The sequence below is a fragment of the Dromiciops gliroides genome, chromosome 6 (assembly GCF_019393635.1).
Source record: "Dromiciops gliroides isolate mDroGli1 chromosome 6, mDroGli1.pri, whole genome shotgun sequence".
Taxonomy (NCBI): Eukaryota; Metazoa; Chordata; class Mammalia; order Microbiotheria; family Microbiotheriidae; genus Dromiciops; species Dromiciops gliroides.
In genome coordinates this window covers 152,631,950-152,655,853 of record NC_057866.1, presented here as the reverse complement: position 1 = coordinate 152,655,853, position 23,904 = coordinate 152,631,950, and the positions used below count along the sequence as shown (strand labels likewise).

The 23,904-nt window shown below is 38.7% G+C and overlaps 1 protein-coding gene across 8 annotated transcripts in view; it reads left to right on the top strand.

The window, feature by feature from the left end:
- ELF2 (E74 like ETS transcription factor 2) overlaps positions 1–23,904 on the top strand; it is a 92,425-nt gene that overhangs the window by 47,956 nt on the left and 20,565 nt on the right. Inside the window, exon 1 of one of the 8 annotated variants that reach the window (XM_043970420.1) lies at positions 19,089–19,419. The exons of 6 other annotated variants lie outside the window; for them this stretch is intronic. In XM_043970420.1, coding sequence (XP_043826355.1) covers positions 19,362–19,419 — 58 coding nt within the window. In that variant the 5' untranslated portion in view covers positions 19,089–19,361. Of the gene's footprint in view, positions 1–19,088; positions 19,420–23,904 lie in introns of those variants that run through there. One more of the 8 variants, XM_043970418.1, reaches the window with a different exon arrangement.

Genomic DNA, 23,904 nt, shown 5'->3' with positions numbered 1-23,904 from the left:
GGCAAGTAAGTCACTGTGCCTCAGTTTCCTTTATCTGTAAAATGGGGCTAATAAGAGTATCTGCCATACAATGTTGTGAGAATCAAAGGAGATTTTATATTTACACACACAGACACACACAGACACACACACACCCCAAATTTTATAAATGTCAGCTATCCATGGTTCCATGTTGTTGTTTTGAATTTATTAAGTAGTTTTCTCTTTCCTTCACACCACTGACTATGAACAAATATTGTTTTTAGCCAGTTGTTTACCTTGCTTGATTCAAAAGAGACTTTGGTTTAAGTCTTGCCTGTGGTAATTACTAGCTTTGTGATGATGGGTTTAACCACTCTGAATTTCAGTTTCCTGACCTATAAAATGGAGATAATAATTCAATTTAATTAAATAAACATGTATCAGGCAGTGTATTAAGCACCGGGGATACAGATAAGAAAAAGAGAGTCTCTTCTCCTGGAGCTCAGTGGGGACTGACAGTACACCAAAAGGAAGATGGGTGCCCAAAGTGGGGTGCTCACTGTTTGATGTAGTGAAAGCCCTTGAGAAAAGAATAAAATAATAGTAACTGTGCCACCTTCCCTAATGACTTATTGTGAGGATTGAGGAAGATAATTTGCATTAAAGTGTTTAGTAAATCTTAAATGTCAGCTGTTACTACTTTACTACTGTTTTTCAGTCATTGATATAGTAGGGAAATTGCTCTTTGATATAATTTTGACAAAATGGAGTGAGAAGGAATAGTTTGGTGATGCTATCATTTAAGTAAGCAAAGCACTAGATTGTTTGATGATATCACTGAGTTGGATAACTGAGATAAAACAATGATTATTTCAGCTTAAGTGTTTTGTGTGCTACATAAACAACTTATTGTTCAACAAATTATATTCTAACTTTGTTATAATTTGTACTAGGCTAGCATATGTAATACTTTAAGGGTTACAAAGCACTTTACATATTACCTTATTTGATCCTCATAACAACTGTGAGATAAAGTGCTATCATTATCCCAATTTTACAGATGAGACAGCTGAGATTGAAAGAGCTTCTGCTGTTTCCTCAGGGTCATACAGCTAGTAAAGGTCTGAAGCAAGATTTGAACTAAGGTCAACCTGAATCTAAGTCTAGTACTTTATGCAGTGTGCCACCATGTTGCCTTGAATCAGACAAACTTCCTAAGTAAACAATTGATATATTGGGATTAGTCTAGAGCATAGTGTTGGTGAGCTCAGGGTTATCAATCCAGTCTGTCATCTTTGCTTTGTTTCATGGACACGGTCTGGGCCCCTTAACATTCTGAGTCAGCTGTCTTGCAATGTATGCCCTTACAAGAGAATGTAGATGAATCAGCATAATCCATCATCACGATTTTTGAATAGGTTGAGGGCAGAAGTAAGAGTATACTGTTGATGGTCGGTCAGTAGCTTCTTCAAGGGACAATAGTATGTAATTCACTAAATAAGTCATGAATCTTGGCTTGAGAGCAGGAAGAGCTTTGACTTCTCCATTGTGGATTCATATGATTGATAATAGGTAAATTACTCAGCATTTCTGTGTGGCAGTTTGGTTTGACTGATATTTGTAATAGGCACATAAAAATTCCTAATGTGATAATCCAGTGCCTCATTGTGATAGGGAGGATGCCCCTGAATGTTCAAAGGCTGTGCCAACCAAGTGTGAGCTCTGGCTTCTAAGGCAGAGATATTTAAGCCTTTTTGTGTATGCCTCATGATGGGCTATATACTTATGATCTGAGGCCCAGCCTAGCTAACATCAGACTGACTGAAGCCGACTGTAGTGTCTTGATTTTTCCTACTATAACGGTTTTCTTTTTGGCGGGGCAATGGGGGTTGAGTGACTTGCCCAGAGTCACACAGCTAGTAAATCTCAGATGGCTGAGGCTGGATTTGAACTCAGGTCCTCCTGAAACCAGGGCAGGTGCTTTATCCACTGTGCCACCTAGCTGCCCCTCCTACTATAACTCTTTTTTTTTTTTTTAATTTATTTTCTTTTTAGTGAGGCAATTGGGGTTAAGTGACTTGCCCAGGGTCACACAGCCAGTAAGTGTCAAGTGTCCGAGGCCGGATTTGAACTCAGGTACTCCTGACTCCAGGGCCCGTGTTCTATCCACTGCACCACCTAGCTGCCCCTTACTATAACTCTTAAAGATTGTTCACTGAGTGATAGAGGGGTTTCATTCTGCATCAGTGGAATAAAGTACTCATACTGATGAAATCACAGATCCTTGATATATTGAAGTTTAAATTAAAAATTTCTCAATACTAGTGTGACATTATATTCCAGAGATAAAATTTTTCCTTTAGTGGACTGTATGATTCTCTCTCAGTCATTTCTTGAAGCCTGCAACCTTTCAATTATTGCTGCTATGCTTAAAGCTAATGGGCTTTTCATTCTTTAATCTCATGTTATAGGTTTTAAACAATGACACTTCCATATTATAGAGAATGATTAGGCTGTGTGTGTGTGTGTGTGTGTGTGTGTGAGAAATCTCAATCTTGAGTTCTGGAGTAAGCTGGATTTCAGTTCTTTGACAGTGATCAGAAATCTTATTTTTTGGTAATAGAAACAGTTTATGAATTTAAATGTTTATGAATTTTAAAATTCATATGATACTTTCTTTTTAAAAAAACACCAATAAAACCCTCAAATTATACCAACATTACATGTGGTAATGCCCTTTCTGTGCCTATATATTTTGGTCTCTGCCCAGTGTTGATAAACTTAGGTTTAAGTAAATATTTGCTAAAAAAGCCAGTCTCTGCATGAATATCTTAATTATACTAACATTGTTTTGGTTCAAAATTTAATCCTAAATACACTTATATAAAATGTATCTGATATTAATTTACTCTTAATCCTTGCTTAAATTAATATTTTCGTATTAATTATCTAATTTATGTAAATGAAACTATTTTTTAAAAGTTAAAACCTTTGGGGGAAAACAGTATTTTATGCTTTGTGGTAGTCAGGATAATTAGGATATGAATTTCCTCTGGAGGATGCAGCCATTTAATAATAATATGAGCAATTTTGGCAGTATGTGATACTTAGAAGTTCTAAATATTTCGGTAAAAATTCAAAAAAGATAATGGCAGAATAATGTGGGGCAATGAGGGTTAAGTGACTTGCCCAGGGCCACACAGCTAGTAAGTGTCAAGTGTCTTAGGCTGGATTTGAACTCAGGTCCTCCTGAATTCAAGGCTGGTGCTTTATTCACTGTGCCACCTAGCTGCCCCCCAGAATAATGTTTTATTTTGTGTTTTTCTTTCCTAGCAGAAGTTACTACTTTGCCTTCTTATCCTATCTCTGTACCAGAGCTGCTTGGACAGCTCTGGATCCTGAAGCAGGAAGTACACTCCTATGTTTGTTTCTTCTCTCCCTCTCATCCACCTGCCTACATTTATTGAGTATATCTGTTCTATTGTTGAACATTCTGTACAATTTTTTAAAGGAGCTAGTTCTTTGTTCTTTTCTTTTCCCCTCTTTATTGGTTTCTACTGTTTAGCAATGTTAATCTGGACATTTGGGTCATGTGTTCAAATTTTGGTGATTGCTGCCTTGGACCTTTGTTGTCTTATAAATAAGAGGTGGTGTTGGACTATATGGCTTCATAGGTCTCTTTCAACTCAAAATCTATGACCTAAAGAGCTCCAGCAACCTAAAGCCAGATGGAAGAGGGTATTAACCACATTTCCCTCTTAATTCTACTTATTATTTTCAGAGCTCCTTTACATCTCATAGACGCTTTGGAATTGTCTGGTATTTTCTTCATCATTTGTTCCTTCACAATGAGACATATATCTGCCTCATGTAAATTTTAAAAATTCTTTTTGGCATTTAAATAGAATTCTTCATCATCATTCAGTGTCAGAACTAACTGACACTTTCTTGGTTGGGAATTAACACTTAGGAAAAGGGTTTTATAATTATAGAAAATGTGTTACTATATGGTTTGTAAGGTCATGGAACTAGACCTCAGAGGTACCCGAGAAGCTATTGAGACCAGATTCCTTCTTTTATAGATGAGGAACCTGAGGCCTGGGGAGGAACTGAGACATAGGGACCTGCTGATCATCTCTAGGAATTTACTAGTATCTGTAATGAACTGTCCTCTACATGGTTTACTTTGATGTCTTATCATGCATGGTGTGAGAGCTGACTAGTTTTTTAGAATCAATCAATAGAGCATGAGTTTGGCCAAACCTTACCAAGTCTGGTGATTGGTTATCTGTCGTTTGAGGATTAGCTTAGCTTATTTTGGAGAGAGAAACAATCAGTGTGGCTGTAAAATATTTTTGGCTTGGCAGATTTTGAAGACAATCTCTACTAAAACTAAAGTGGTTGTGATCTGTGTCAGTGGAGGGACTATGAGACTCCTAACTGATGAAAATAGAAGTCTTTGAAATATTTAATCAAGTAAGCTTAAACTCTAAAAAAATAAACACTTGCCAGGAGTTAGTCTTCCTATCAGCCATTGTGATTTTTGCTGTTTTGTAAAGAACTGATAATTTGTAGTTTTATCACTATAGGTAAGTAGGTAATAACATTTTTTGCATAAGCTATTTGTCTGGCATTTAACAAGTCTATATTTACTTTCCACTGAAGACCTTCTCCAGAATTGTGGTTTGGAATTTACTTTGGGTTCTTTAAAGCTTTTTATTCTAGCTAAGTACAAATATTAGGAGGTTCTACCAGGCTGGAAAGGCTTTGAGTTTTGGCCACTGATGTACCATTGGGAACATTCATTCATTTGACAAATACTAAGTGCAGAGGACTATATGCATAGTACCTATGGAAAGGCATATGGAAAAAATGGTGTATTTCAAAATTTGGTACTTTGATCAGGTCCTTTTATCTTTTTTTCCTCACGGCATAAGGGATATAGAAAAGTTACTTTGTTTTGTGATTAACTTTTTATTTTAAAAAAGGGTTCATGTGATCAAATCCTGCTTTTCCAGCATATTTTTTGCTGAGTACTATATTTCAAATGAATCTTTATGTGTAATAAAAGATTAGGGGGAGGAGATTAGCTGTAATATATCTACATAGTATATCCAGCAGATATAGAACACACATGCACATACATGTATACACACATTTATGCATACACATATATGCTATATGTATGCTGGGTATATCATGTAGACATATATGCTATACCTAATTCACCTAGTTAACCATTGTGAGTAGGAATAGGGGAGTTAGCACTAAAGGGGGAGATGCATATATAATTGCGCATATATACATACACATTCTTGGTTTGTTTTTTAAAATATGCTTTCAAAGTTTTAACTCATGATTTTTCTGTAGAAATTCAATGTATATACATAAATATCACATAATTCCCACTCACAATGGTGAACTAGGGCCCCAGAAGGGCCAAGGATACCAGGAAAGGCAAAGGACAGTCCCTATTTTCTCTCTCTCTCTCTCTCTCTCTCTCTCTCTCTCTCTCTCTCTCTCTCTCTCTCTCTCTTTTTTGGTGAGGTAATTGGGGTTAAGTGACTTGCCCAGGGTCACACAACTAGTAAAGTGTCAAGTGTCTGACTGAAGTCGGATTTGAACTCAGGTCCTCCTGAATCCAGAGCTGGTGCTTTATCTACTTCGCCACCTAGCTGCCCCCAACAGTCCCTATTTTCAAGGAGTTCATAGTTTAATGTGGGAGACAATATGAAAATCCTCCATTAGACTGTGAGCTCCTTAAGAATAAGAGCTATCTCCAGCAAAAACAATTACATATAAACAAGATGTATGTGTGTGAGAGAGAGAACTTTCTAGTTTCTAGAAGTGCTACCACTGATTATAAGCCAGACTCTTTTTTTTTTCCACTTAATTTTTTAAAAGGTTATTTACTAATCAGATAGAGCAAAGGCAATTCCTTCAAGCCTCAGATAAACTGTCTTCTTGCATATATAGACTTACTGAGGAGAGTGAACTCAAACTTGTAGTACAATGATTAATAGGGAACACATGTAGGGAATCTGTGTGGCAACTGTTTTCTATGTTTATGGAGTCCTTATTAAATTTTCCTTAGGCATAGCTCTCTTCTGGGCTTCAATTTTTGGTCTTGTAGAATCCTGAAGCTGTCTTTCCTTGATGTGTCCTTGATATGAGCTCCTGATGCAGATTATGCTAATCACTGCTTCTTTGGAGACACTGCCACCAATGGATGGGAATTCCATATCTTCTGAACTTTTGAAGTTTACCAGATTGTCCTCTGGTCAATGAAGGATGAGGAAACTGCCCTTGTTCTTCTTATAACCATACCTCCCTTCCCACTCCCAGTTCCCTTTTAGGAATCCTTTAGTGCTGGTTTTGATAACTACTTAACTGACTGCCACCAAATTAACTTGCTGTTTTTATAGTAGCCCCATGGAATACGATTAATTCTCTCCAAAGCCCTTATCATCTTTTCAAATTGATTAAACACTTATTCACACCTAGTTTACTTTTGATTCAGTTGAGATATCTGGGCCTTCTGGGCTTGATTAGGGTAGAGGTAAGTGATTTCTTGTATTAGAGCTTTTCTTGTTAATGGAGAAAGCTTTATGAATATTGAACAATGTAGGAAAAACAACTTAGGTGAATATTTTTTATCATCATTGAATTCCTACAAATAAATCAAGAGTTAAACTGAAAGCACAATATTTTAAAAACAAACCAAGGGAGAGGAGGAGGAGAGAAAGTGAGAAAAAGAGAGAGAGAGAGAGAGAGAGAGAGTGAGTGGGGGGTGGGTGGGTGTGGGTGTGTATGGGTGTGATGGGACTCTATCTGAAACTTTGGGGAGACCAGGGAAGGCTAGGGAAGCCAAGAGACATGGATGTGGAAGGAGAGAATTCCAGGTTTGGGGGACAGCCAGTGAAAATGCCAAGAATCAGGAGAATGGAGTATTTTCCACAAGGAATAGCCAAAGCTGCTACTGCATAGACTTCAGAGAATCTGGAAGGAAGGAAGGTTTAAGATGACTTGCAAAGGTAGGAGGGGGAAAGGACTTTCTTCAGAATTCAGAGAATTTTCTATTTGACCCTGGACCAAATAGCCACAGGATTGTGTTGAATGGGGAGTGCTTGGACTATTGCAGTAACCTGTTGTTTGGTCTTCCTGACTCCAGTCTCCATTCCAGTCCAATCTCCACTCAGCTGTCAAATGAATCTTCCTAAAACTCAGGTCTGGCCGTGACACCTTCTGTTCCCTAAACTTCAGTCATTTTCCTATGATCCCTAGGATCAAATGTAAAATCTTCTCTTTGGTGTTCAAAGCCTTTCACAACCTGGCGCCCTTTTACCTTTCCTAGTCTTCTTCTTTACTCCCAACATGTTTTTTGTGATCAAGTAACTCTGTCTTCCTTGTTCCTCATACAAGGCATTCCATTTTCAGACAGTGGCCATTTTCACTGGCTGTCCCCTCATGCCTGGAATGCTCTCTCCTCACCTTTTCCTCCAGGTTTCCTTCAAATGCCAGCTAAAATACCAACTAATATGAGAAGCCTTTCCATATTCCCCTTAATACCAGTGCCTACTTTCAAATAATTAATTCTAATTTAGCATTTACATGTGTGTATATCATATATGTATCATGTAGATATATGCGACAAATTAGAGATTTTATACGATGTTAGAGACAGTTGAAAGAAGGCACTTGTGTTAATCTATGTGTGTGTATATAATTATATGTATATTATATACACACAAATAAATACCTATACCATACCCCCTCCCCCACACACACCTTGTTTATATGTTAAAATTTTTGGGGGGAGTGAGGCAGTTGGGGTTAAGTGACTTGCCCAGGGTCACACAGCCAGTAAGTGTCAAGTGTCTGAGGCCGGATTTGAACTCAGGTCCTCCTGAATCCAGGGCCAGTGTTCTATCCACTGTGCCACCTAGCTGTTCCCTCTATATAATTGTTTTTTGCTGGAGATAGCCCTTTTTTTTTTAATTTTTAATTTTTAAAAAAACAAAAGTATTTTATTATTTTCCAGTTACATATAGAAATAGTTTTCAACATTTGTTTATATAAGATTTCCAATTTCAAATTTTTTTCCCTCCCTACCCTCCCACCCCCTTTCCCCTAGACAGCAGGCAATCTGATATAGGTTATATATACATAATAACTTTAAACATATTTCTGCATTAGTCATATTATACGAGAAGAATCAGAGCACAGAGGGAAAACCTCAAATCAGAAAACCAACACCACCAAAAACAAAAGAAATAGTATGGTCCAATCAGCATCCATATTCCACAGTTTTTTTTTTTTCTCCTGGATTTGGAGAGCCTTTTCCATCATGAGTCCTTTGGAACTTTCTTGTTCTGTTGGATTGGTAAGAAGAATCTAGTCTATCACAGTTGATCCACACATAATGTTGATGATACTGTGTATAATGTTCTTCTGGTTCTGCTCATCTCACTCATCATCAGTTCATGCAAGTCCTTCCAGGTTTCTCTGAACTCCACCTGCTCATCGTTTCTTGCAGCACAATAGAATTCCATTACATTCATAAACCACAACTTGTTCAGCCATTCCCCAGTTGATGGACAGCCCCTCAATTTCCAATTCCTTGTCACCACAAAAAGAGCAGCTATAAATATTTTTGTACATGTGGGTCCTTTTCCCTTTTTTATGATCTCTTTGGGAAAAAGACCCAAGAGTGGTATTGCTGGGTCAAAGGGTATGCACAGGATAGCTCTTATTCTCTCTCTCTCTCTCTCTCTCTCTTTTTTTTTTTTTTTTGCGAGGGGCAATGGGGGTTAAGTGACTTGCCCAGGGTCACCCAGCTAGTTAAGTGTCAAGTGTCTGAGGCTGGATTTGAACTCAGGTCCTCCTGACTCCAGGTCCAGTGCTCTATCTACTGCGCCACCTAGCTGCCCCAATAGCTCTTATTCTTAAGGAGCTCACAGTCTGATGGAAGATTTTCATGTTGTCTCCCACATTAAACTGAAGTCCTTGAAAATAGGGACTGTCCTTTGCTTTTCCTGCTATCCTTGGCCCTTAGCACAGTGGCTGGCATGTAGTAGGCACTTTATGAATGCTTATTGAATAGCTGTAGTGTTCAGGACTAAAAGCCATAAGCACTGATAGAGCATTGGTGTTAAAAAGATGGGTCTTTGGTGTGGGAGAAGTTTGGGGTTAAGTGACTTGCCCAGGGTCACACAGCTAGTAAGTGTCAAGTGTCTGAGGCTAGATTTGAAATCAGGTACTCCTGACTCCAGGGCTGGTGCTTTATCCACTGCGCCACCTAGCTGCCCCATTGATACACAGATAAATAAGCTTACTGTTGGGGCGGCTAGGTGGCGCAGTGGATAGTGGATAGAGCATCAGCCCTGGAGTCAGGAGTACCTGAGTTCAAATCCGGCCTCAGACACTTAACACTTACTAGCCTTGTGACACTGGGCAAGTCACTTAACCCCAAATGCCTCACTAAAAACAAAACAAAACAAAAACAAACAAAAAACCCAAAAAAAACCCAAGATACACGTACACATGCTCATGAATACACACACAATGTTAAATGTTGTTCATCCATTTGGATATTTAGCTCTAATACTAGTGTTACTAGGAGAGGCTCATTGCGAGGTTAGTCACCAGTACTTCTGTTTTTGTTTTTTTTTTTTGTTTTTTGGTAAGGCAATTGGGGTTAAGTGACTTGCCCAGGGTCACACAGCTAGTAAGTGTTAAGTGTCTGAGGCTGGATTTGAACTCAGGTCCTCCTGAATCCAGGGCCTGTGCTTTATCCACTGCGCCACCTAGCTGCCCCAAGTCACCAGTACTTCTGAAGGCTGTCTGGTGTGACCTTCAGGGCCTGCTCACAGCATGAAATCATTGATCCTTGAAATATAAAAATAATTGATATGTCTTCCAATTTGTTAATTCCTTCTTTCAAGGTGCTAAAAGAAATTAGGTATAATTTTTCTCTCTTAGACCAAAGTTATTTTAGCCTGGGAACAGAACTAGTATGCTTTCTCTGTGTATGAAAATCATAGCACCAAAAGGTTAAATGACTCAAAATTACAGAAAAATCAGGGGGCAAAGTAGGGGAAAGAACACATCTCCCTTTCACTGCCAGATTTCATTAAGGTAGTGTTTTTTTGTCATAGGATCCAATTAACTTCTTGCTATTTTTGTAGAATTCCCATGTTGACTGGGCGGAAAATCAGGATGTGCTTTCTTTTAATTTCTTAAATAAACAAAACCATGGTGCTTAAGAAGTATTAGTGTAATAATTATATGTATTCATAGAATAAAACACAAGCTTTTCATGAATACTGAGTACTTAGTGGTAGCATATGCAATATATAATCTGTTCCACAAAATTTTCATTGATAGGATATATTCTTTTTTTGCAGGGTAATGAGGGTTAAGTAACTTGCCCAGGGTCACACAGCTAGTAAGTGTTAAGTGTCTGAGGCCGGATTTGAACTCAGGTCCTCCTGAATCCAGGGCTGCTGCTTTATCCACTGTGCCATCTAGCCTCCCCAGGATATACTCTTAAGATAAATTTGTGCTATTCAGAGTTTATAAAAGCTCACTGAAAAATTTAATCTCTGTAAGAAAAAGTGTCTGATGCAATTATGGAAAAATATTTTTATGTCAACTTTCTGAATTCAAATTCTTGTCATTGTTTTAATTATCTTAACTTTAAAGCCATGTCTTAAGAAATGAAATGGGAAAAAATTAGATTGAAAAGATGATTAGGAATGAAGAGGTATGTACTTCTCTGAATTATCTAGATTATCTGGGTAGTTGACTTATGATTAAGTGGTGGTGTTCAGTTATTTCATCATATCTGACTCTTCAAAACCCCTTTTGGGGTTTTCTTGACAAAGACACTGGAATTTTTTGCTATTTCTGTTTGCAGCTCATTTTTATAGATGAGGAAGGCAAAGTGACTTGCCCAGGTGTCACCCAGTTAGTAATTTAAGGCCAAATTTGAACTCACGTCTTCCTGAGTTCAGGCCTGGTGCTCTACCCACTATGCCCCCTAGCTATCCCTATGATCAGGTATACAAATCCAAAAAACAACAACCCCAAAACAAATCTAGACATCAAATGCAGCTAACATTGTCTTCCATGTAGTAGGTGCTTAATACATTTTTATGGAATTTAACCCTTTTTGTCCTTATAATTAAACAATTAAATAATATATTTTTACATAGTTGTAGTTGATGTATATACCGTATATATTCTATTTTATTCTTTTGTTGGGCCCTTATGTACATAACACATACGTATGACACACATGCACAATGTTTCACACACATACATAATGTTTCACATATATGTTTGTTGCATGTGTTTTCTCTCTTTGTAATCTTATGAGCTCCCATTGGTTCAGTGATATTTATATACAGATGATTTCCAGTTCTATATAAATAGCTCTAATCTTTCTCCCAAATTCCATTCTGGAATCTTCTCCTGAAATATCTTTGTAGGCATCTTAATCTCAATGTGTTCAAAATAAGAACTTCTTATCTTTCTCCCAAACTCACTCATCTTACAAACTTCTCTGTTTCTATTGAGGACACACACATTTTTTCAGTTTACCTAGATTTGTAACCTTAGAGTTATCCTCGATTCTTCAGTCTCCTCTCCCATTCTCATATTCAGTTATTTGTTAAGTCTTTTACATCTCTCTTATCTGTCCCCTTCACTCAAATGGCCACAACCCTAGTTCAGGCCTCTCTTTACCTGTCACTGAACTATTACATTAGCCTTCTGATTGGTCCCTCTTCTTTCTTGTTTCTCTCTTATCCAGTTCATCTTCTAAAATAATGGTCATAAAACAAAGATCTCACTATGACTCTTTGGAGGTTCCTTCTGGCCTTAGGATAATATGTAACTCTTCATGGCTTTTGAAGTTTTGCACAGTCTGATTCCAGTCTACCCTCCAAGAGTTATTTTACTTTATTCCTCTTCATCCACTCTGCATTCTGTCCAACTAACAAACTTGGCATGCCGTCTCCCATGTCTTTCTCTTTTCTAGGCTATATCTCATGCATGGAATGTATTCTTTTATCCTTGTCTCTTAGATTCCTTCTTTTACTTCAAGGCTTAACTCAAGGGTCATTTCCTTTTGGAAGCCTTTCCTGAACCCCTGGTTGTTGGTGTTTCTTCCTTCTCCTGTTAGTTTGCACTTCAATTTCTGTGGAAATAATGTATGTTCCTTGAGGGCAGGGAGTTTTTTTTTTATATCTTTGTATCTCCAAAGGTCTTAATCTAGAACAGTACTTAATAAATGTTTACTGAATTGTTATTTTGGATTATGGATTTCATAGAATGTAGTGGTCATTTGTTATGGCAGTATAATACTCAATTTCATTAATGTACCATGGTCTACTTCCTTGTACAAGTCATTTATATTTATATATATATATATATATATATATATTCTATTTGGATTCTTTAAATTATCTCCTTTGATGGTACCAATGGCATTATTAAATTGGTAGTTTGATGAGGAATCTGAAGGCTTAGGGCAATATGGATAGAGAAGATGGTTCAAGAAATATTTGATTTTGGTAATTTCATTTTGCTCCATAAAGTTTGGTTTTGTTTTACCTGTGCATCTTTTCCTTTTCTCTAAAGAGCCAACAGGAAATGTGGTTAGCATTTTAATTGAATCAAATTCAGCAAACACTTGTGCTTTAGCACATAGTGCTTAGAATTGTGGTCAACAGTAGGTGACCTTAAAAGTTTAAGAAAGATAGTATATATCCTCCTGGAGCTTACATATTACTCTAGTAGGGAAATGAACTACATTCACAGATAACAACAGATACTGTAGGGGCAGCTAGGTGGTGCAGTGGATAAAGCACCAGCCCTGGATTCAGGAGGACCTGAGTTCAAATTTGGGCTCAGACACTTGACACTATCTTTGTTACCCCGGGCAAGTCACTTAACCCTCATTCACCCCCCCCCCCCCCCCCCCCGCCAAAGTTACTATATGTTAAGTGCATAAGAAAAGATATGAACAAATATCTGAGGGAAGAAAGGTCATTCTAGATTAGGGTCATGAAGTATCCTGGAGATTGTGGAATTTGAATTTGGTCTTAAAGGATGGGTAGGATTCCAATAGATGGCAGACGTTTCAAACATAGGGAACAGTATGAATAAAGGCTTAAGCTGAGAAGAATGCAGAATGCATATGTTGTCCAGTCATTCAGTCATGTCTAACTCTTCATGATGCTACTGTCCATGGGATTTAGATTAAGGCAAATAGGGTGAAATGAATTGTCAGGGTTACACTAGTTAGCAAGTGTCTTAGGCCGGATTTGAACTCAGGTCTTCATCATTCCAGGGTTAGTGCTCAAGACATTGAGCTATCTAGCTTTTCACACATACCCCTCCCCCATTGTATGTGGAAGATGGTAAATAGTTTCGTTTGGCTTAAACATTGCATGGGTGAAGGAGAGTAGCATGGGATTAATATATGCTTCAGGTTGGGAAAAGAAGATAGGATGGTGCCAGCTTTTAGAGAGCCTTTAGTTCTAGGCAATGGATTTTCCTTGATAATAGGCAACAGGTTGACACTGAAAGGTATGGAACATCTAGCATTTGATTGGAGATCAAAATTCTCATCTTAAATAACTCATGGGATAAGACAAGGCATAGTAGTAACAGTTGTATTTCCACTTCCATTGTTTAACATTATTACTACCCTTGTTTATTCTTTCAGCCCTGCGGTTCATCGGAACATTTCCAAATTTTTTCCTCACTGGTAGATAAACTACCAAGAAAAAGGCTTTTAAAGACAACATGTGTAATTGGTTTTGCCCCAAGAAAAGGTGTTGATAACACAGGCTTCAAATATAAAACAAAATAGGGCAGCTCATCTCTAGGAAGTGATGCTGTCTATCCCCTAATCATTGTTAATGAAGAGGGCTCAATCAGCTGTGAAAGATGGAAAAGCTATAAGCTCTCTCCGGTCAGGACTTCCTTTTGCAGCATCATTATTTTTCTTGGAAGCACTGTGGATTCCCAGAAAATGATGCAAATTCATATATGTAAATACAGAAATACATTACAAATTTAAATGTAAACCATGTAAAAAATATTTGTTACGAAGTCCCCAAGTCCCCAAGCATTTATTAAATGCTACTGTTTTCCTGGCAGTGTGCAAAGCACTAGTGGTACAAAACAATGGCCAAAAACAGTCCCTGCCCTCAAGGAGCTCTCTGTCCAACCGAGAAACAACATAGGAACCGTGTCTATACAGGACAAATGGGAATGGTCCCAGAGGGAAGGAGGACTGGAGAAGGCTCCATGCAGAAGGTAGGGTTTTAGCTGAGACTTAAGGAAGCTAAGAGGCAGCACTGAGGAGAGAGGATTTCAGACATGGAGAAACAGGAAGATGGCATGTCTTATGTGATCGATAGTAAGGAGGCTGTGATCACTGGGTCAGAGTACGGGGAGGAAGGAGGTAATGGAGGATTTGTTCACATACTTTCTGAACTCACTACTATGAAAGACCAGTTAAGTGATGTCAGCCATTAATAGCAACAAAACTTTTTGATATCTTGACATAGGTAGAATGTCAAAATTTAAGTATCAATCAAATCCAAAAGAAACTTTAATTATGATGTTTTCCTCTTATAGTTTGATAAGACTGTCTTCTATTTCCAGGTCTGGATACTTTATAGAACATTTGAAAATATTTATTTTAATTCTAAATGTGGTTTGTAATATGCTTCAACCACCAGGCATTCATTTGAAGCTCCTTTTAAGAACATAGTTCTTTCTAAGGTTAGAGATGGGAGAAGGAATCTTTTGAGAATATTTGGAAGGTGAGCTAGTAAGCATTTTTCACTTTGAATATATAAAAGCTTTAATAAGTTGATGGTAATTTATATTTAATATTGGTGATAGATTTCTAACTCTAGGAAAAAAATCTCTAAGTTGATTTATTTTTTAAGTTGATAATAGTAAGGGGGAAAGCTAGTCCTTTTTCCCAATTAAATTTGACAAATTAAATTAGTGGTAAAAACCCTTTATTAGTAAACATTTCTAAGCCCAGACAACAATCTGTATACTGGAATATAATAAAATTCCACTACAGTGGAAGAATAATATTCCCTGGGATTTCACTGATTTGGATTTGAAACCTTTATTATAAAAGGTAGAGCCTCTCAAGCAACTAATCCACATATTACTTATTGAAAAACTTGAAAGAAATGGAGAAAATAAGATATTTACTGTATTTAAGATATGACTTGAGTGATGTAGTCTAAGCATCTTAGGACAATAACAGTGATAGAATAACTCAGGTCTTTGAATTTGTGTTTACATACAGCCTTTGAATATCATGTAGCAACTAACGTGGGTGCTAGGTGGCACAGCGGATAGAGCATTGGCCCTGAAGTCAAGAGGACCTGAGTTCAAATCTCATCACAGCCACCTACTAGCTGTGTGACCTGGGGCAAGTCACTTAACCTCTGCTGTCTTAAACATCCAGGGGCCATCTCCCGTCATTCTGATGTATATCTTGCCACTGGACCCAGATGGAGGAGAGAGTGATGTCTTGGTCCTTTTCGAGAATGAAGGACAAACAGCTTATAACCCAACTTAAGCAACCAATGTAGACAGATTATTTTAGTTAGTTTCGGTAGTATACTTTACATATATATGCACTTAGTAGTAACAAATTCTATTTGAAAATAATTCTGAGGACTAAAATCTCTTAGACAAAAACAATAATAACTGATGTAACAATATGCCATGAATGGTTGCTAAAAATGGTAGCATAAATATTTCGATCTACTAAAAATCAGAAAAAAGAAACATGCTCAAGAACAACTTGGCCTACAGATGGAGAAATCTTCCAGATTTCTGCCCTGTGAGGCAGAAGAAACCAAATTAAACAATATTCTAAAATGATATTCATAGGACTCTCATAATAGGGCTCAGGGCCTTGGAACATTTTAGGTGAAACTGTTTTATTGTAATATCCTTTTGATACTTAATTAAATTTTCTTGGGTTGTAGTCCAGTTACTGGTTATCATCCATTCAACAACCAACCTTTATTGAGAACCTGTTTATATTTAAGATGTCAAAAAGGAAGCAATTTTGCCTTCAGTACCTTAAAAACTTTTTAAAGGGAAAACAAATTTTTTGTCTTTTTTTTTAACAAGAGTAATTTCCTTTTAATTTATTTCCACTAAATCTTTCCTTGTAAAAACAAAAAGAAATATTAAGTAATGGCAACTGACACAGCAACCTTTTCTGACAATGTACTACATTTCACACCTAGTTTTCATATCCATAATTTCTCCTTCTGCATAGGAGGAACATTCTATAAATGTTTCATATCATTTCTACATGACAAAAATTGTTCATTATAGTTCTTTAAACTTCAAATACTTTTTTTGTTATCTTTTACAATGCTGTAGTCATGAGTATTTTCTTTTTTCTTTTTCTTTTTTTTTTTTTGTGGGGCAATGAGGGTTAGGTGACTTGCCCACACAGCTAGTGTCAAGTGTCTGAGGCTGGATTTGAACTCAGGTCCTCCTGAATCCAGGGCCAGTGCTTTATCCACTGTGACACCTAGCTGTCCCATGAATATTTTCTTCATCTTTCTTTAGACTGAATAATTCATACAACTCCTTTAAAAAATCTTCATATTTGTTGTTGATTAAAACACAGTAATATCACAGTACATTTATATACCAGTTTGTTCAGACATTCCCCAGTTGATATACATTCATTTTATTAAGAGCTTATATCATATTGGGATAAGACAACATTGCTCACAGATTGAAAGATGAAACAAGCCGAAGGGCAATTTCTGGTTGATAGGAAAACAACAGCTACAAAATCTCTGAAGAATTTAGGCCTTCTTTTTTGCTCAGCAAACATTCAAGTTTTTAGGAAGAGTTGACAAGTTACAGGGACAGAGACTTGAGAAAGAAAGCATTATTAATAATCTGATTCATTCTAACAGATCAACAAGGTACTGTTACTATGGATTATTTTCTGGCACATGAAAATAGCTTTGTGGAAAACTTCACTGCAAGTGTATTAGCACAAATGGAAGTTTACCTGAATATAGTAATTAAAAATGAAATTAAAGCACTGAGGAAACTCAAGTATTACCAGTACAATTAACCTTGTTTTTGTGTGTAGAATCATAACATTTTGGAGCTAGGATTGTAAAAATAATCTGATAATTTCAACCACTCTTCTCAGCATCACTCTCTAAAAGTTGTTACTGAGCATGTAGAAATTTTACATAGGCTTTAAATGTACAAATTAAAAAATCATTTCCAATTCATTTTTCCAGTCACTTCTCTCTGACAGTCCTAACAAGTGAAGATTGAGTAGATTATCTTTAAACCTTTATTAAGGGCATAATTTCCCTTAGGGCTGTGCTAAGCACTATGAAGGAGTGATTAAGGCCCAGCCCCCCAGCTACCCTAAAATACAGGGACTGACTCATTCCATTGTTTGTACATTCTGTACATTTATATAGCAAGAAACAAATTACATAAATTATATGTGTTGTGGACCAATCTCAAACTGACATTTTCCCACATAAACAGGAGGTTTCTATTTGAGCTTGCTTAACTCAGTTGACCTGCCAGTCTGAGAACAAATGTAGGGCTGACTAGCATCAAAATTTTCACTTAAAAACAAACTACGTGAAAGGGTACCAGTCTTTGAGTAGTAATTGTAAATTATCTAAAACCAAAAAGTATTGTTGGTATTTGTCCTTCCCTCCCCGTTCCAGTTTAAACTGATATAATTACCAAATTGCTATCTTTGTCAATCAGCTCTTTTTAATGTTGATGGAACAGAAGTGAAAACAGCAGAGTTTTTGTTCCAGATTTCAGAGATGTACCTGGAACAAGCAGAATCAGATTTAGGGTATATCTGTAGCAAACATTTTAGATCTATAAGTGTGTGTTGAAAGGAATAAGGGACGGAAATGCTAAATCCAATCTAACCTGCGTTGACTCGTGCATCTAAAAGCGTTTGAGATCCTCATGATACAGTGAAATTTATCATAATTGGCATTGCAGTAGGTAAACAGCTGAACTTAAATTTGTGTAGTCTGCGTGGAGTCAGATAATTCAAGTTTTAAAAAAAACACCTCAGCGAAGAGTTGAGCCAAATTCTTTATTAAAAAACAATGTTTTCTTTTACATATTGATTATATTAAACTGATAATTAATTGCCAGGTCTCTAATGTGTGGTCAGGCATTTCCCCCCTTTCATTTTCTTAAGAGGGTTTTGTAAGGAAAAAACTTTGTAAACCTTAAAGGCTTTTATGTCGGTTAGAATGTCACCCTTTCAGAGCCTCTGCTATCGAAGAACGTTGTAACTAGCGAGCAATTAATATTTTTCTGCTAAATTGTTTTGGTTTCCTGAGTTTGTACATAAATTTAGTAGCCACGAATTGTGTGCTTATATAGTATTGATGTTAGTATTTCTAGGAGTCTTTTATCCGTAATCAGAGAATGTCGAGTCCGAGTGCGTCATCATTCACAGGTTTGTTTAAGCCAGTTATTAATTAGAAGGGTCATAACATTTTGACAGATTTGCGAATGGTTTCATGCGTGACAGATTGGTCAGTCTGGTTTAACTCTATTAAGTTCTTAACATTTTTTTAAGAGGAAAGGAGTTGTTATGAAAATAGCAGCACTTTTTCCTTCCCGGAAAAGTTATGGGAACATAATTTTCTATACATGACCATTATGGGTTACTATTTCAAACTGCTACCTCCATCACCTGAAGGGAAGGACAGAAACGTTGCCAGCGAGCGCGGCGACGGCCAAACCAAGGTAAAATAGGCATGGCTATTGCCAGGCTGCAGACCCAGCACGAGAATCTCTTCCGAGAGCGAATGTGCTCCCTGCCTCTCCTGTAGCCCGGGCAGTTAGAGTCAGTTCTCCGTGCCTTCCCCCGTCCGGGGCAGCCCCTTAACTGTCCCAGGCCCGGGAGAGATTCCTTAGCCTCAGGTGTCAGAGTCTCCTCCCCCGGCTGCGGGTGGCGGAGCGGCCGTGCGCGAATGTCGGGGACTTCCTGTCTGGGCTGCAGGGCGGAAGGATCGCGTTGCTCGTCGAGCCGCCGCTGCAGCCCCTACCGTTAGGTGCTGGGCTTTCTCGCCGGGCGGACGCCTGGGAGCTGGGCCGGTTCCGCGGCTTCCTGTCGGGAGGACGCGCAAGGATTCCTCTGTGTGTGTGTGTGTGTGTATGTGTGTGAGTGTGTGTGTGTGTGTGTATGTGCAAGTGTGTGTGCGTGTGCGCCTCTGACTGCTGGTTCCGCCTCCTCCCCCGCCGCCGCCGCTGCTCCCAGCGTTAAGTCAATGTGAAGCAGCAGCAGCAGCTCCAGCCCCGGGATAAACATGGCGACTTCTCTGCATGAGGGGCCCACCAACCAGCTGGATCTGCTCATCCGGGCCGGTAAGGACCGGGCAAGTTGTGTTACTGTGCACGGGTGCAGGCGGCGGCGGCGTGTGAAAGGGGCGGGAGGCGGCTCTCCCGCGGCAGCGGCCACCGGTGCAGGGAGCAGCGGGAGGCGCTGGGAGGTCGGGCTGGAGGGGGAGCAGTGAATGAAGTAATGGAGGCGACGAATCAGGAAGTGATCACCTTGGTGAATAACCTGCCCAGTCCTCAGTGCCGGGGCTCCGTGGCTGTCTCCGGCAGCGGCGGCGCTGCCTCCCGGGCCCGGCGCCGGCAGCCGGTGCAAGAGAACGTGCGCCGCGCTCAAGTTGGCGACTCCCGGGCGGGAGAGTTTGCGCTTCGCCCCAGTTGCTGAGGAACCAGGAAGTGGGCGAGCGAACGAGGGAGCGAGCGCGGCTGTTGTCTCCCGTGCACTGCCACGCTGTCTGGCCGGAGAGGCCGCGGCGGCCCCGGGGGAGGGGGCGCTGGGGTTCGACCCCCTCCCTCCCTAGGACTCCTGGAGAGAAGAAACGGAGCGGCCGAGGGTACCCGCCAAAACAGCTCCCCGCCCCCTCGCACCTGGTGCACTTTCAGGAGTAACGGTCCCGCAAAGGGTCACGGTGGTAGGGAGTCAACTGAACGGGCTGCCCCTACCCAGGCCCGTGACTCTGAACCCAGCCCTGCTAGTTGAAGGACAGGAGGAAACCCAACGCAGCCCCCTCCCCTCGCGGGGAGTGGGGGGCGCTATTTACGGGGTGGGATGTCTTGAGCAGTGGGGCGGGTATACATATAAAGGCACAATTTGCCTTATTTTTCATGTGAGTAGCCGGAAGAGTGGGCACCGGTAGGGTTGGCGGGCAGGCAGGAGGTAGGCTCTGGCCCTGGGGAAGTCTCAGCACGGTGTCGCCCCCTTTCCCCTCCCCCCCCAAACCTCCCACCATAGCGGAAGCGCAGCGGAGAGGACAGAATCGTCGAGATTGACAAGGCTTCCGTTCCAATCCTCTCTCTGGGATGTTCCAAATAAGAACGTTGATTTCTGGGGGCGGGTCTTCTGGCTTGCGCTGAGCCAATGGAGATTGGGCGGGAGTAAAGCTGACAATGTACGCATGGAATTGGAGGGAAGAGGAGTGTAAACACGGAAGTGGCCGCAAGGGTGGGGGATGTGCTGCACCGCTGCTGCAGCGGAAGGGCACGGACTTCAGTTACATAGAAAGAGCTTTAATAACGCCCACACCACCCTTTTGGGCTTCGTGTTAGTCTAGCAGAACCTATATGCATTTCATATTTTGTACCTGCACCGCTAGGACTATAAAGGCATTAATCTCTTCTTCTCAATCCTATTAAGTATCTCAATTGATTATAATAGCAAGATTAGAAATTTAGACACGACATTGCTATCTTGCCCCTGGTTTCTTCTTGGTATTAATGGTCAAAGGAAATAAAATTTAGTACTTAAATTAAGCACATAACTAAGTTCTTTATGTCTCTATAGATTCATGACTACATGTAAATTTGTGAAATTTAACCTTAGCCTGAAGAAAATACACCACATACATCTAAAATTGACAGTGCAGTGGAAAATACTGGTTTGGAGGCACAGGACTTGGGGTCCACTCCCATGCTCAAACCTGTGACCTTGAGCGTGTCAATTTCACTTACCTTTGCCTCGGTTTCTTCGGAAAGACTTAGAAGTTGGGCAGAATAACCTAAGGTTCCTTAAAGTATCAAATCTGATCCTCTGAAATAAAATGCTAGTAAGATTTATGACACTTTTCAAAGGGCTTGGAAGAATAAATGTTAACGTTTACTCACTTGTCCAGATTTGTTTTGTTAAAAACCTATGAGCAGTGATATATAACCTTTGAGGTAGGCTTAGTAAAATTAACATTTTAGGGAAAATTTTTTTTTCTAACTTCACAGGGGAAGTGTCCAGGTCTTAGTAAATGTTAAGATACATCTTTTCTCCTTAGTCTGCCAGCCACATGGTTTTTAATCTTCAGTGTGGTAGTTTGTGTGTGTTTTAACTTTATGTTCCTGGTGCTAGTGTAATATTTATTTTAAACTTTGGCAGGAGGCTATGTTATATCTATTCTTGTTTGTGAAAACTTTTTAATTTCAGTTATACTTTCTTGCAGTTAAGTTGCATTGTAGTCACTTGAGAAACTAGTATAAATGGCAAAGGTAAGAAGAAAAGGTTGTCATAAACAACTTCGTTTCTTAAGCCAGTAAAAAGTTTAAGTTCATAAGCTTTGGGGAATGAAACAGATGGCTAAATCTGGCGTGTATCTATTTTGTTTGGAATGGGAGGGGTGGTGGAAAATGCTGAGCATTAGGTCTAAGAAGTTTGAAAACAAAAGAGAGTTTTCTAGTAGGAGGTGAAAGTTGTTTTCCAGCTCTGTTGTATTTGACTAGTGTATTAAGAAATACCATTATAATTATAATTGCTTTTCAAGATTGTAACATTTTACAAAGAAAAAGATTATGTGAAATTATTTTTCAAGTTATTTCCTTAATGATTGCTCCTTGTAATCTGAGTGAGTTAGGTTACTTTATGCTTCCTATTTTAGGAGGAAACTTGAGACAGGTTTACTAATTTGCTCAAGGTTAATGACATAAATTTAGTAAATTAAAATTTGGAAAGGCAGGGGTGGCCCAGCTGAGATTCATGACTATAATTCTAAATTCTTGTTTTAATCATTAATTTATCTTGTGATCCCAAGAATCACTTTGCTTTAATTTTGTTTGCTTGTCAAATAGGAGAGAAGAGAAACAGAAGGTTCTGACCTGTATTCACAGAGGGAGTTTCCTCACTTAGATTACCTATACCAATGAAATCACAGGTCCAGTCCCTATTGCTATTCCCTAGAAAATTGGAAAAATATTTTTTTAAGAAAAGGAATCCTTTATTCCATGAAAAGAGAGTCAACAGGTATCAGTCTTGCACTTGAGAATTTTAGCAGTAAAAAAGAGAGGTGAACTTACACAAGATTTTTAAAAGCTGTTCAGGCAAATATAGTAATTGCCAGAGTGTATTAGGGGTTTGGATGGAGAAAGAATTGTATGGGTGTTGATTAGGGAAGCTTCCTGGAGGAGAACCAAAATACCACCACTGCATGTCAGGCACCTGTAGCCTTTTGATTATAACAAATATTTTAATTTGGAGTATTTGAATTTAGAACAGGAACATCTAAACTCTTATAGTACTGGGCTGTTCATCTAGCTAGACCTTTTTTTAATAAAGATGTATTACTAATTTAATAATTAGCACATATCTAGCACTTTAATATCAAAGCACATTCCTCAAAGCAACCTCCAGAAGTAGGTGGTTTGAGTTTTACCTCAGTTTTACAGATGAAGAAACTGAGGCTCAGGTTAAGTGTCTTTCCATGGTCATATAGCTAGCAAATGCCTTCAGTGGGAATCAAATCTTAGTTTTCTTAACTCTGTCTTGTCCTCCTGTATTGTAAATGATGCTTTACATTCATGTCTAGACTGTTACCAGTGTGGTCTGGTGGAGAGAGTAGACTTAGGTTGAAAAAGTTAAAAAATTAGACAAATCTGTAAGAAATGGTTAAAAAAAATGTTGGTGTAAAACAGGAGAAGAAATAGCATTGATATTTTAAAATTAATTTATGGGTGTATTTCATCATTTGCCCTTCAGTTAGGCTTGTATCTATTGAAGTAAAAAGAAAAATAGTAATAATGTAACTTGGCTTAAAGTAGGTTAGTAATCAGGCTAGCTTGCATTAAAATCTTTTTTTTCCCCTTAGTAGTAAGTTTTTTTTTTTTGGGTGGGGGGTGGGGAGAAGTGTCTAAATTAACTGGATAATTAAATTCCACTTAGCCTATGTTATATACAATTCAAATATTGGGAAAGATGCAAATGGATATTTATGGGAAAATTTGTATCTTGTTGCAAAATTTTGTTTCTTTTTTGAAAATTGGATACTGTAATTCCTTTTAGAGAGGCAGTGTATCAAACTGGATAGATAGCTGGCCTCAGAGTCAGGAAGATGAGGGTTCAAGTTCTGTCAGTGAAAATTATCAGCTTTCTGATTTAACCTCTCGTTGCCCCCCAGGCTACTCGAAAACTTAAAAAACAACAACAACAACAAAAAACAAACAAAAAGCTGGTAGAAGCTTTGGAAGAGAAAATTCTTCACTTGGAGTTATCTGAAATCTGTGATAAAATCACAGGTCTGGTTTAAGAGAAAGCACCAAAAAACTCCTCCCAGGATTGAGAATAAAAAGGTGCCTCAGTGATAAGCATTTTCCTGAGGCTTCACCCAAGAGGTTAAAGGCCTTGCTTAAGTCACACTTGCCCTCGGTAGTAAGTAAGCAGCTGAGTGGTGATGTAGAGTCCTTTGGTCTCTCTCACACCCTTGTCATTTGGATTCTTCCATACGGAATTTTAATTGTTACTCTGATTCAGCCATAGTAATCATAATCTTGAAATGGGTTTAAAATATCATAAGGGAAAAAGTACTCAATTTTTTCACTGAGCAA